Below are 12,542 nucleotides of genomic sequence, written 5' to 3' on the forward strand. Positions count from 1 at the left end.
CAAGCAGCATCCTAGTTAGACTCACCTGGATGTGAGATACAGAGACAGCTTTTGCTGTTAGGTTAATCGAGTAGAAGATAGCCCTATCAGCCCAGTCAGATGTGAGCTGGCAAGTTTATTCAGAGTTACATAATCAGGTTTTCCCATGGGGAGATAGCCCAGTCAGGTTCATTTAGATGCAATATTCCAAGCTGGATGAGAACTGATCCATACCAACGTCTTGAAAATCCATAGTCCTGCGATTTTTAACTGGAGAAACCTCTGTCACTGTCTGAACGATACAAGCAGGAGACTGGGTGCACACTGATTTGCCCTGTACTTATAAACACCAGTGTGAAACTTCTTTGGTGGCCAATATAGAGCAAGCAGAGGCTGGCGTCAACTGTGCATCCTGCAGGTGAAAAGGACTGGGGACAGTGTGGTCATGTTCTTGTGGTCAGACAGGGCTGAGTGTGCGGTAGGGCTTCTATTAGGATTCTTTCTGTCTGTGGTGTGCACAAGTACTCTGGTGGCCGGAAGACACCTTGTGATTCTAGAGGAAAAGGGCTGGAATATATGAGGGTAAAAAACCATGGGATATACATACTTCTATACTCTTTTAACCCTCACTTGCCTTTCACCTCTCGTCCTGCAGGAGTGGACACACACGTGCACAGGATCTCCAACAGACTGCGCTGGGTGAAGAAAGAAACAAAAACCCCGGAAGAGACCAGAGTCGCCTTGGAAGACTGGTTGCCAAGGTTGGTAAAAACTAAAGGGGATGATGACCATAGCACTCCCACAAAGGGTAACTTAAGGCACAGACTTTAAGGGTTCAAGTCTTGGGTTTGTCCTGCTTCCCCATGTGTGATTCTGAGCACACGCCGGGTTCCACCTGTGCTCCTGTTTAGAAGTCGAGCTCTGATTACAAGGCAACAGATAGTTCTAGACTCCCAACTCAATGTGAGGACAGAGCTAGTACTGCATTTAAAAGAAAGTGGGTATGAGCTAATTCACTCGTCCAATTCATCTCTATAGCATTGTTAAAAGGCAGGTCTAGGACTTTGAACTCGTTGATAATCAATGTGAGTGTCATTGGCCACAGCATTGCTGGAAAGGCAGGTGGGGTAAAGAATGCTGTATTCCAGTAAATACTCAAGTTCTCATCTACCGCACCTGGTCTCCCTCCCCCATGAGTGTGAAGCCCTTTCCACAGTTCACTACCAAGTAAGGTACTTTTGTAAACGAGGTAATGCTCCTGCTATCCAGTGGTTCATTGGTGACAAGGTTGGTGGTTGCTCCTTAACTCCCTCAGTGGGTCTGGGTTCTCCTGGGTATCCATGTGCTCTCTCTGAGGCAAGCAGTCCTTTTAGGATTAGCCACATTACCTTGGAGTACACCAGCACGGTGTTTGTTTTCAGTTCATCTTTGCACCATTTTAGAACCCTCCTCAAATGCTTTCCATGGTGGACTACATGTGTAAATATGTTGTAATGGGAGGAAATAGCTCTGTATTTGAGTACCTAATTCACCGGGCTAAGTGCTGAGTCGTGGGTTTATTGCAGAGCAGACTGGTTCCTTCATATATCAGAGGTTGTTGAATAAGAAAACAAGTTACTTACCTGTAACTTTGGTTCCCCAGTATTGGTAACTTTCATAGATTCCCATGCTTTGTATCATTCCCCGTCGTCGGAATGGGAGCCTCGGTAGTATGACAACCATAGAAAGAAAAGAGAAAAAATAGGCCTAGGAGTCATCTCATTTTGTATCCTATCACCCTCTTTGTGTAAAAGAGACCAAACTTTTGTCAGGACCAATCAAAGCAGCCTCACCCCATAGAACCTTCCTGAGAGAGCTCAGAGCCTCAGATTTTCGTAGCCGTTGTGCAAACCGCCACTATCTCTGTAAAAAGACTGAGCTTTCCCAGGGGAGGAGGGTGGGCGCATGGGAATCTATGAAAGTTACCAATACTGGGGAACCAAAGTTACAGGTAAGTAACTTGTTTTCTTGCCCCAGTATTGGAACTTTCATAGATTCCCATGCTTTGTATCAGAGTAGCTAGCAGTAAATCACCAAGACACATTTTGTAGAGACATGGCATCACATAACCATATAGCAATACTTACAGCATAGCCAAACAAGAAACAAAATGTGCTCACCAGGATGGAGGGATTGGAGGGAAAGCTCACCTCTCAATGAAAAAGATTCCGCAGAACTGCTTGACCAACAGCCGCGTCGTCTCGTCCTGCAGATTCCAGCCAGTAGTGTTTCGTGAAGGTATGAGTACTGCTCCACGTTGCTGCCCTGCAAATGTCCTTAATGGCGACTCCAGTGAAGAGAGCCACAGACTATGACACAGACCTTGTGGAATGCGCACGGACCTTCCTGTCCAGTGGTTTGCCTGCCTCCTGATGGCAGAATTGAATCGCACTGGAGATCCAGTGGGAAATGCCACTCTTTGCCAAAGGAAACCCCTTCCGTGGTGCGCTGTAGGACACAGACAATTGGGATGATTTCCGAAAGGGTCGTGTGCGTTCTAAGTAGAATTTCAAGCATCCTTGAACGTCCAAAGAATGTAATGTGCGTTCCGCAGGCGTAGAAGGGCTCAGAAAGAAAGACTTTAAAATCAAAGGTTCATTCAAGTGGAACTCAGACGGCACCTTCGGAATAAATTTCGGATTGGTGCGAAGAATTAGCACATCCTTTTTGAATTGAAGGAATGGATGCACTATGGAGAGGGCTTGAAGCTCACTAACTCTTCTCGCTGATGTTTGAGCTAAGAGGAGGGCAAGTTTCCAAGACAGGAATTTCAAGTCCGCCTTGTGCACCGGCTCAAACGGAGCTTTCACGAGTTGAGCCAGGACAAGATTGAGCTGCCAAACTGGAGGAGGAGGGCGAACTGGAGGATACATCCGAAACAAGCCTTTCAAGAATTGTTTAACAATCCTAGAGGACCATAAGGAAGGGCCTGAAGAACTACGCCGAAACCGCGATATGGCTGCAAGATGTACCTTCACAGACGAATGCGCCAACCCAGACTTAGCCAATGATAGTATATATGACAATAGTTGATGAGGCAGAGATTTGTAAGGATGGAGATTTTGTCTTTGACACCACAGGCAGGACCTCTTCCATTTTGCTTTGTAGGTTTTATTAGTGCTCGAGCCTGGGACAAAACTTCCCTACATTCCTTGGAGAGATTCAGATGACGGAACTCTCTGTGTTCAGGAGCCACGCTGTCAAGTGCAGCGATTTCGATCCGGATGGAACACTTGTCCCTGATTTCTCGACAATAGGGACGGAATAGGTCGCAAGCGAATTGGATGAGCCTGGGAGAGCAGAAGGAGTTCTGTGTACCAGAATTGCCTGGGCCAAGCCGGTGCAATGAGAATCATCTTGCATGGTTCCGCCTTCATTTTCCTGAGTACTCGAGGAATGAGGGGATTTAGCGGAAAAGCGTAAAAGAATGCGCTGTACCAGGCCATCGAAAGAGCGTTCCCCAGAGATTCCTGATGGTGAACTTTGCTTGCGTAAAACCGGCATTTGGCGTTCACCGGAGAAGCAAAAAGGTCGATGGTTGGTGTCCCCCAGACCGAGAACACACTCTCCAGAATGGACTGATTCAATTCCAATTCGTGATTCACCTCGGTCTGGCGACTCAGGGCATCCGCCGTGACATTGAGAGAGCCTGCCAGGTGTTCGGCCCTCAAACTGATGCTGTGAAGGATCGCGTAATCCCAGATCCTCTGAGCTTCCTTGGACAGAGTTTGCGACCTCGTTCCTTCCTGCTTGTTGATGTAGTGCATGGCCGTCGTATTGTCCGTCCGGACCAGCACTGTATGATTTTGAACTCTGGGAAGGAAAGCCTGCAAGGCCAACCGAATGGCTGTTGGCTCCAAAAAATTGATATGGCACTGGCGCTGCTCTGGACTCCAGTGCCCGCTGACTTGAAGCTCTCGGAGCACTGCTCCCCAGCCTTCCAAAGAGGCATCCGTGGTCATGATCGGGGGGGGTGGTGAAAGTCTGAATGTCAGATCTTGAGCGATATTGTCTTGTACTAGCCACCATTCGCATGCCTTTCTCATTTCTGATGTCACCCACACTTTGTCGTTGAATGATCCCTGTGCTTGGCACCATTGTTTGTCTAGTTCTTCCTGCAGAGGACGCATGCGCAGCCTGCAATGTGGTATTAATGGTATGCAGGATGACATCGACCCGAGCAGGGACTTGTATTGTCGGACTGAAAGGCATTTCTTGTGGAACACTTGGCGAGCCGATACGATCAACTTCTGTTGACGCTCCTCCGAAGGACGAGCTGTGCATTGCGTCGTGTCCAAAATGGCCCCAAGGAACCTTGTGGATCTGGAGGGCTGCAGAACTGACTTGTGTTTGTTTAGCTGAAGGCCCAGGTGACTGAACAACTGAATGCAAGTCGAAACAGCTTGAGAGGTTTCCTTGAAAGATGGAGCCTTGACTAGCCAGTCGTCCAAGTAAGGGAAAACCTCCAGGGATTGTTTTTGTAGAAAAGCTGCTTATTTTGCAGTCTGTGGCCTTGTGGTCCGGGTATAAGCAATAGATACAGCTTTCATGCTTATCTTCTACAAACAGTCGCTTTTTTTCCACAAGACGCACTGGACCTGAATAAGGCCTTCTTCTCCTTGTCAGACATGTCTTGATTGTAGTAGAAAAGTTGAAGAAATAACCAGTAAGAATGAGAAAACTGAGCAGAGCTCAATGGAGACTCCCTAGCACAACCTGCGGTAGAAAAATCTGAGGCTCTGAGCTCTCTCAGGAAGGTTCTATGGGGTGAGGCTGCTCTGATTGGTCCTGACAAAAGTTTGGTCTCTTTTACACAAAGAGGGTGATAGGATACAAAATGAGATGAGGCCTAGGCCTATTTTTTTCTCTTTTGTTTCTATGGTTGTGATACTACCGAGGCTCCCATTCCGACGACGGGGAATGATACAAAACATGGGAATCTATGAAAGTTCCAATACTGGGGCAAATACTAATAACACGAGTATTATTAGCAGCAGTGGGAGAGCAAGGGTGCCATGGCCCTCAGTGAAAGCAGGGAAGAGCCCTCATAAATGCTGGTTGGGTAGCAAAATGTAGCAGCAATCCGGATTCAGTGGGCACCAGAGCTGCTGCACCATTGACGGCTACGCGCCTGCTTCCCCCAGCCTTCTCTACCCCCTCTTGTCTTTCAACGGAGTGGTGTTTTTGTTGTTTATTTATATAGCACTTACAACCCCTGATGAGGCGCTGACGCGCTCTATTGGCGAGTAACACGCTACCCTGGAACTGGGTAATCCAGTGATTATGGGTTATTAGAACATTGGAAGCTCCGTTGAAAACAATGGAGTGCTCTGGGCTTATAATGGCTGGTATATGCCTAGGCTTCAGAGAGCCTGAGGGGATTCCAATCCCCTCACGCTCCCATAAGGCTTTGTTCTTTTTTGTTAGAACATTCTGCCCTCTAGTGGCAGAATGTTCTAATAGCCTTATAGCCCTTCGTAGCTGGGCTATACCGGCTATTAAAGTCCCTCTCCTTTGTTAAAGGCCCTCGCCTCGGGGCCTTTAACGCTGGAGAGGGCCTTCAATAGCCGGTATAGCCCTCTACGGCGGGCTATAAGGCTATATTAGAACATTGGAATGTTGGGAGCTCCATTGAAAACAATAGAGTGCTCCGGGCTTATAATAGCTGGTATAAGCCCGGAGCGCCAACATTCCAATGTTTCTTTGTTCACAGCTCTGGCTGTGAATAAAGGATTCAGGGAGCCTGAGGGGATTCCAATCCCCTCGCGCTCCCTGAAGGCTTTGTTTCATTTGTTAGAACATTCTGTCCTCTAGTGACAGAATGTTCGAATAGCCCTTCGTAGCTGGGTTATACCGGCTATTAAAGTCCCTCTCCTTTGTTAAAGGCCCTCGCCTCGGGCCTTGAACGCTGGAGAGGGCCTTATAGCCTGCCGTAGAGGGCTATACCGGCTATTAAAGGCCCTCTCCAGTGTTAAAGGGAGAGGGACTTTAATAGCCGGTATAGCCCAGCTACGAAGGGCTATAAGGCTATTAGAACATTCTGCCACAAGAGGGCAGAATGTTCTAACAAAAAAAAACAAAGCCTTATGGGAGAGTAAGGGGATTGGAATCCCCTCAGGCTCCCTGAAGCCTTTATTCACAGCCAGCGCTGTGAACAAAGAAACATTGGAAAGTTAGCACTCCGGGCTTATACCAGCTATTATAAGCCCAGAGCACTCCATTGTTTTCAATGGAGCTCCCAACATTCCAATAAGGCTATATTAAATGTTGTCTTGCATTCTGATGTACCATCCCATGCATCACTTTAAGATGCAAGTTAATAGGATGTGCATGTCATACTTGGGAGGGTTTACACGATTTTGCGCAAATGGTTTGTGGGCTAGAAGAGACTAGGCACTGTCAGATTGTAAGAAATCATGTTTCCAGCCTGTTCTGCTGTGGTTGCAGGAATAATTAAAGGTGCTCGCCTTTTATTCAAAAGGTCTTACAGTTTAGGAAAATAAAGTAAGGACTAGGGGTTCATGGTTATTATATGCAATAAACAGGAAACTCCGCAAAGTTTTTGGAAAGAATGTTGGCAGTGCTGTGTGAAAGTGGGAAAATAGTGCATTCCTAAGAAAGCATCCGGTCGTTCCTTCCTCGGCTCCCCTGCCCCCAGTCCTCTCCTGCTGAACAACATCTGTGATCTTTGAAAGATTTCTTCGCCTCTCTCTGCAGGGATCTTTGGAGCGAGATTAACTGGCTCCTCGTGGGCTTTGGACAGCAGATCTGCCTTCCTGTGAACCCGCGCTGCGAGGCCTGCCTGAACCGGAGTGTGTGTCCTTCCGCTAGACTGAAGCAAGGCCCCAACCTCTCGAAAAAAGGCCAACGCAAAGGGCCCTCCTCAGGGGCTGCAGCGGTGGAATGAGGGTCTTTGGCATGAGCTCAGGAGCAAAGCAACACCACTGCCCTCTCCTTCTGGAGACTGTTTACAAGGAGGAAAACATGACATCCGGTTCAAGAAGTGCGTAAGCAAAGAGGTCCTTGCCTCTAAGCACTACCACTCACAGGTTTACAGGAGTGGAACCAGGATTTTATAGCAGTGCTCTGAAGAAGGATATTTTAGACAGGCCGTCTAATGTGTACATACTATGGGTGTGCAAAATTAGAATTTCGCCAGTGTAATTTTGCAAAGGTGACAAACTTCGAAAATTTGGCCTGTGTCCACATATTCCTGCCAAAATATTTCTTTTACATGTAAAAAAAACTTGTCACTTTGTACAAGAAAATGTGCCTGCTAAAAGTGGTCTTACGTGGGCATGGTTGGTAAAATATGCATTTTCAGGCTTTGACCCACATATTGTTTTAAAAAACATCCAACCGCTTTTTTGTGTGTGCAATTTACGAAGTATGTGAAGTTTTAGAAAAAAAACCTTCAGTTTTTAGAGACACACCCACAGCCTGAAGATAGGAACCATGCGTGCATTTGTCACAAAATGTTTGCTGGCCAGCTATTGAAACATCTGTAAACATGATGAAAAATATTCTTAGCCAAACTCTCTCCTCTTTTTCAGCAAAATAACATGCAACCGTGTACAGTGAGACAGTGTGCTTATTCGCTATACAACCTAGTTGGTTGTTAAATAAAGTTTTCCAGGTTTGTATCTGGCATCATGTTCTGACACAGGAAGTCAAATTCTGGGACTATAGTGATAGGGGAGTTGTTTTGCTTATTCCCATTGCAGTATGTATATATATATATATATATATATATATATATATATATATATATATATATATATATATGTGATCTTCCAGTAAACAGCTGCGCCGGATCATTGCCTGCTTGTGAATCGTTGATTTATGGTAAACCTATTAAAATATTACTATGGATAATCTCAGCCTTTGTGTTATTTCCCCACTTGGTTTGAGAAAGAAGGACTTTAAATCTTCGTTTCTACGTAGAGGATGTGCTTTGCTAGAGAAGCAGTTTATTTCTGTATATATTGAACCTCAGATTGTACAATGTCTTCTGAAGTTGGGATTATACTTTTGGGGAATTGCCACATTTCCGTAGCTTGCAGGTTTGTGCTGAGAAGGAGCTACCGCCTGTATACAGCCTTCGATAAGGAGTGAGTGGCAACACACATTCTTAATCTAAGATACCTCCTGTGTGTGACGTTTGAATCTGGATTGTAGGACAGTGCTGTGGATTGCCTTATGAAGAACACAGACTTCGAACAGAGTAGCCTTGCACTCCAGGACTTCAAAAAGGCAGGTGTGATATGCTCACCTGCGTTCAGACTAGGAATTTGTCTAGCGACAGCATTATGGATTCATTGCAGTTTGTTGACTATGCATTTTGTAAGCTCTATGTTGAGCCCTATGGCTACCTGTGACAGGCCTAGGGGCAGTTGAAGTTTGTACCATAAAGGTGTAGGTGAGGGAAATTTACACCATTGTAGCGTTCTCATAATGTGAAAGCTGTGTTGTGTGATGGTTGACCTGACTTTTGGGTGAGAGTCTGGAACTGATAATCTCTTCTGCCTGGGGAAGGGGGGGATTCTGATTGCAATCTCCTTGCATCCTCCAGATTCATTTGGTTCATGGGTTTTCAATGTTTCAGATGTTAAGGTCTCTGTTTTGTGAGGGCTTTAATTTTGGATGATTTTATAACTTCAAGTTGTCTACTGCCTTACAGGCCTTCAGTCGGACCAGCTGTTTCAAGGTTTTTTGGGAATCACTTTTTGCCAAACTGTCAGATGCTTTGATTGTTTGGGATGGGAAACAGCATTTACAACGAGGTAAATACATCATATGCATTTGCCGCACATTTTTTTACCACGATTATGCATTTACATCGCATATCAATACCACGCATTTAAGGGAAGTCGGGCGGTGGAGGGTCTCCCCCCACAAATACATGGTTTTAAATATAAAAACAATGTGTGGTATTGGCATGCAATGTAAATGCATAAATTGCTGTAAAAACATGCGTGCTAAAAAATTCGAGGCATGCAATGCATTTACCAGCGTTGTACCATCGTACAACCAATTGTGATTTGGCCCATAAAGGCCTTGTAATGGTCATTGTTAAATGTAATTTTCGATTCCTTTTGGCGTTTCCCGGGCCACCTTTATTTTGAGTCACCTGTTGTGATGTCATTTTTGGGAGGTTTGACACACGTTCCCTTCCAAACTGTTTTTGTTGTCACTGTGGTATCTTAATTTGGTCTGGCTGTTCCTCATGGCCACGCACTTCCTTCGAACAAATGCATGACTACACAGTGCTTCTTCTGACTCTCAAAACGATCTTCCTCACTCAGACCACTTCATCTCGTCACATGAGCAATTTCCAGATTCCTTCGATGCAGCAGCCCTACGACATTTTTACCTCCCAGACAAACCAGTGTTGAAGACAGGTTGCCATTTTACCTAAGTTGTGAATTCTGCTCATATTGGGCAATACACCCTCCTCCCAATGTTCTTTGCTCAACATTCCCCAATGAAAGAGGAGAAACTCCATAAACAAGACCCCAAAAGAGTCTCAAGCTTTTATATTTTTCACATAAAAGACCATCAACTTTCTTGGGGGGTTCTAGCTCACAAAGTGATGCAGAAATGGATTTTGTCAAGGTGGATAGCCCTCTGCATTAAGATCTGCTACGCAATGGACAAGAAGCAGCCTACAGAATGACTGAAACTCATCCCACGGGTTGTACGGCATTACAGTGCATGCCGTTACCATGCAATGCCTTTACACCGAAATGGTATTTATTAGGTAAGAGAAAACCCTACTGTTTATTTATAAATGTGTGTATATAGATTTCTTAAAGATGTTTTTATGAGGGGAAGACACCCTACAAACTCTCCCCAACGTTTTTAATTATACATTAAAATATTCTGATGGGGGCGGGGCTTTATTTTAATTATTAAAAAAATAAAATATTTTCCAATGGTGAGGAATCTGTGGCTATATAAAGTATCCACCTGAAACTGAGTTACTGAAAGTAACCTGTTCTTTTATCTTGGAAGATGTCTGTTTCCTGTCTGCATTTTAAGTTATTGCCAACCAAACTACTCTAGCCAGAAATGAAATTATTGTGCCAGGTGTGATTACCAGGTTTAATCACTGCTGGAAGAGATTGTTGCCATCCTGCATCATTTTGTACTGCCAGCTAAACTGTGCTCGTCAATAACAGGTTTTGTTTTCCAGAAGGGATGCCAAATTTGGAACTTTCCACACGAAAGGTTTCTGTATCAACAACTGGGACAATGAGATTTGCTTTAACCTTAGGAGTCTCATCTCTCCCCCCCCCCATGTTTCAGATTGTGCAGTCTGTTTCTACGGTAGGTAGATTTTTAAACAGCTTCCACGTGCTGTGCTTAGTATTCAGAACCTTATATTTGAGATCTGCAGCATACTGCCACTAACGTATATTTAACGATCAAGGGGTTTTATAATAAATATATATATATATATATATATATATTCAGCCCCCCCCCTGCGAAGACGTTGTACTCCGTAAACTGCCTTCATAACATGAGTTTTATTCAAAGCATATGATCACACCACCAACGTGTTTTGCCCTCTGGGGTCTTATTCAGAAACATTATTTTTTTTGTATTTTTCCTATGCAGATGTAGTAATTTTCACACCACATTGTTGATTTATGATTATGTGCAGTGTTCTTCTCGCACACAAAGGCCCGGGCACCAATATTCCAAGGGGTGCAGCAGGGAGCTGCCTGACTTAATGTCATGCAAACAGCAGCCCGTCCATCGACTTGGTCTCAATCGGGTCCTGTTAAAGACTTTGTAATCAGCCTTTAATGTACCTCAGTGTAATTGTTAGCACCACATCAACCCCCTGCCCTGCTCCCACCTGTCACACCACGATGGCACCCCGCTCTCACAACAAATGTTCTTTCGTCCCAGGGCACTTTAAAGGTCAATTTGCTTTAGGGCCGGCCCGGTGCACACATATCTTAATGTTAACTTCGGTGATGTGTATGGGTATCCAAACTTCTGCTATTTGTCCAACTACTGAAGAGCTGAGAGTCTAACCCGCCCCATTACTCCAGTTCAAGCCATGCAGCCAGCTGCTACACCAGTGCCTTCAGTCAGTCATTCTAAGGAGACTACCTGACCTTTTATCTGACACTTAAAACGCATATTTGAGCACTGAAAAGCGAGTTTGGAGACTCCTCTGATGTTTTATTTAGCCTCTTTGCTTGGAGGGTCCGCAGCCAAGATGAGAAGTTAGGGCCCTCCCCACTCCAGTGTTGACCACAATTGACAATGATGTTAGAAAGACGAGGACAGCCCTCTGTTCCTGCACACTTCATGGGTTAACTTGCCGTAATGCTAATCACTGGTGCAGTTTGCAGCCGGGCACCTTTTGATTGTGCATGGAAGAGAATGTTCTTCTTGTAGGGTAACCATTCAGAGACGGGGACCTCAAACCCATAGCAATGCAATAAAACAGTTAGTTGAAGACCCTCCACAAACTCACCTGATCTTACCCTGTGGATCTGGACACCTTTTTAGGTCGAGCGACCTATCTCCATGCGCATGGAGCGGGAGCGAGATATATAGGGGCTTATCGAGAGTTTACCGAACTGGCGATTCCATGCAGTGCATGTGCTTTTTAGGTCATTGCGCAAGCCCTAACAAGCATTGGAAATGCAATAGGTCTCGCATTAGGAAAGTTTGAGCTATTGTTCTTATAAATGACATTTTTTTTATTTATGCGTTGTTTTTTAAAATACCTAAATTAATAGCTTTGTCATTTACAATGCCAATAGTTATAACTTTCGCAAATGTGACACCTATAGCATTTGTAATGCAACATGTTTAGTATTTACGTGACTTAGATGTATTGATTAAATGGAAGCACTCCTCATGGAAACGGGGAACCTTACAGGCTAGATTTTAATTGGGGTCAGGAACTGTGAATTAAGGGGATTCCGCCACGCAACATTACACTGTAGAAGTTGTGAATACAACGTAACTGGGTGTAGGCAGAGAAATGAGGTCAAACAAATGATATTCAGGAATACACTTCAGTCTTGAATCCGAAAATTTACCATGCAGGTAGTACACTGTAAAATATTTAGGATAATGCTTAGTTTGGCAGGCACATTTTTGCTGAGCAGCCGAGTGCTTTGCAGTGGCATGCTCAGTTTGAGGCAGTACAACTTACACAGCGACTACAACAAGCATTGGGGTGTATTAGTCAAACAAAGACGCAAGCACAGTGTGAGGGTGAGGGGGCAACGCAGGGGTGAGGATTACAAACGCCACGGGAGAGGGGAGCAATTGGAGTGCGGCGGAAGCATCAAAGGGCTGGGAATGCATGGGGGGAAGGGGCGCAACACGGTGAAATGGAGCAAGCTGGCCACGCGCACATGCACGCAAGCTTGCAGCCAGGGAAAACAGGGGTAGCAATTTGAAAAGCCCCTATTCAAAATGTCGAGCAAGCTCGACCTAAAAAGACCATTATGCTGTTTATATGGAGGGCTCTGGCTATCCAATCCGAGCAT

General features: G+C 45.1%; 1 protein-coding gene across 2 annotated transcripts in view; it reads left to right on the forward strand.

Annotated features, from left to right (window-relative positions):
- The window catches only part of NTHL1 (nth like DNA glycosylase 1), a 199,205-nt gene extending 191,546 nt beyond the window's left edge, over positions 1-7,659 (forward strand). The window contains exons 5-6 of one of the 2 annotated variants that reach the window (XM_078664174.1): positions 635-740; positions 6,736-7,659. In XM_078664174.1, the coding sequence (XP_078520300.1) occupies positions 635-740; positions 6,736-6,925 (296 nt within the window). In that variant the 3' untranslated portion in view covers positions 6,926-7,659. The remainder of the gene's footprint in view (positions 1-634; positions 741-6,735) is intronic. The other variant, XM_078664175.1, reaches the window with a different exon arrangement.
- Positions 7,660-12,542: the final 4,883 nt, after the last annotated feature.

This window comes from Lissotriton helveticus, chromosome 10 (assembly GCF_964261635.1).
Source record: "Lissotriton helveticus chromosome 10, aLisHel1.1, whole genome shotgun sequence".
Classification (NCBI taxonomy): domain Eukaryota; kingdom Metazoa; phylum Chordata; class Amphibia; order Caudata; family Salamandridae; genus Lissotriton; species Lissotriton helveticus.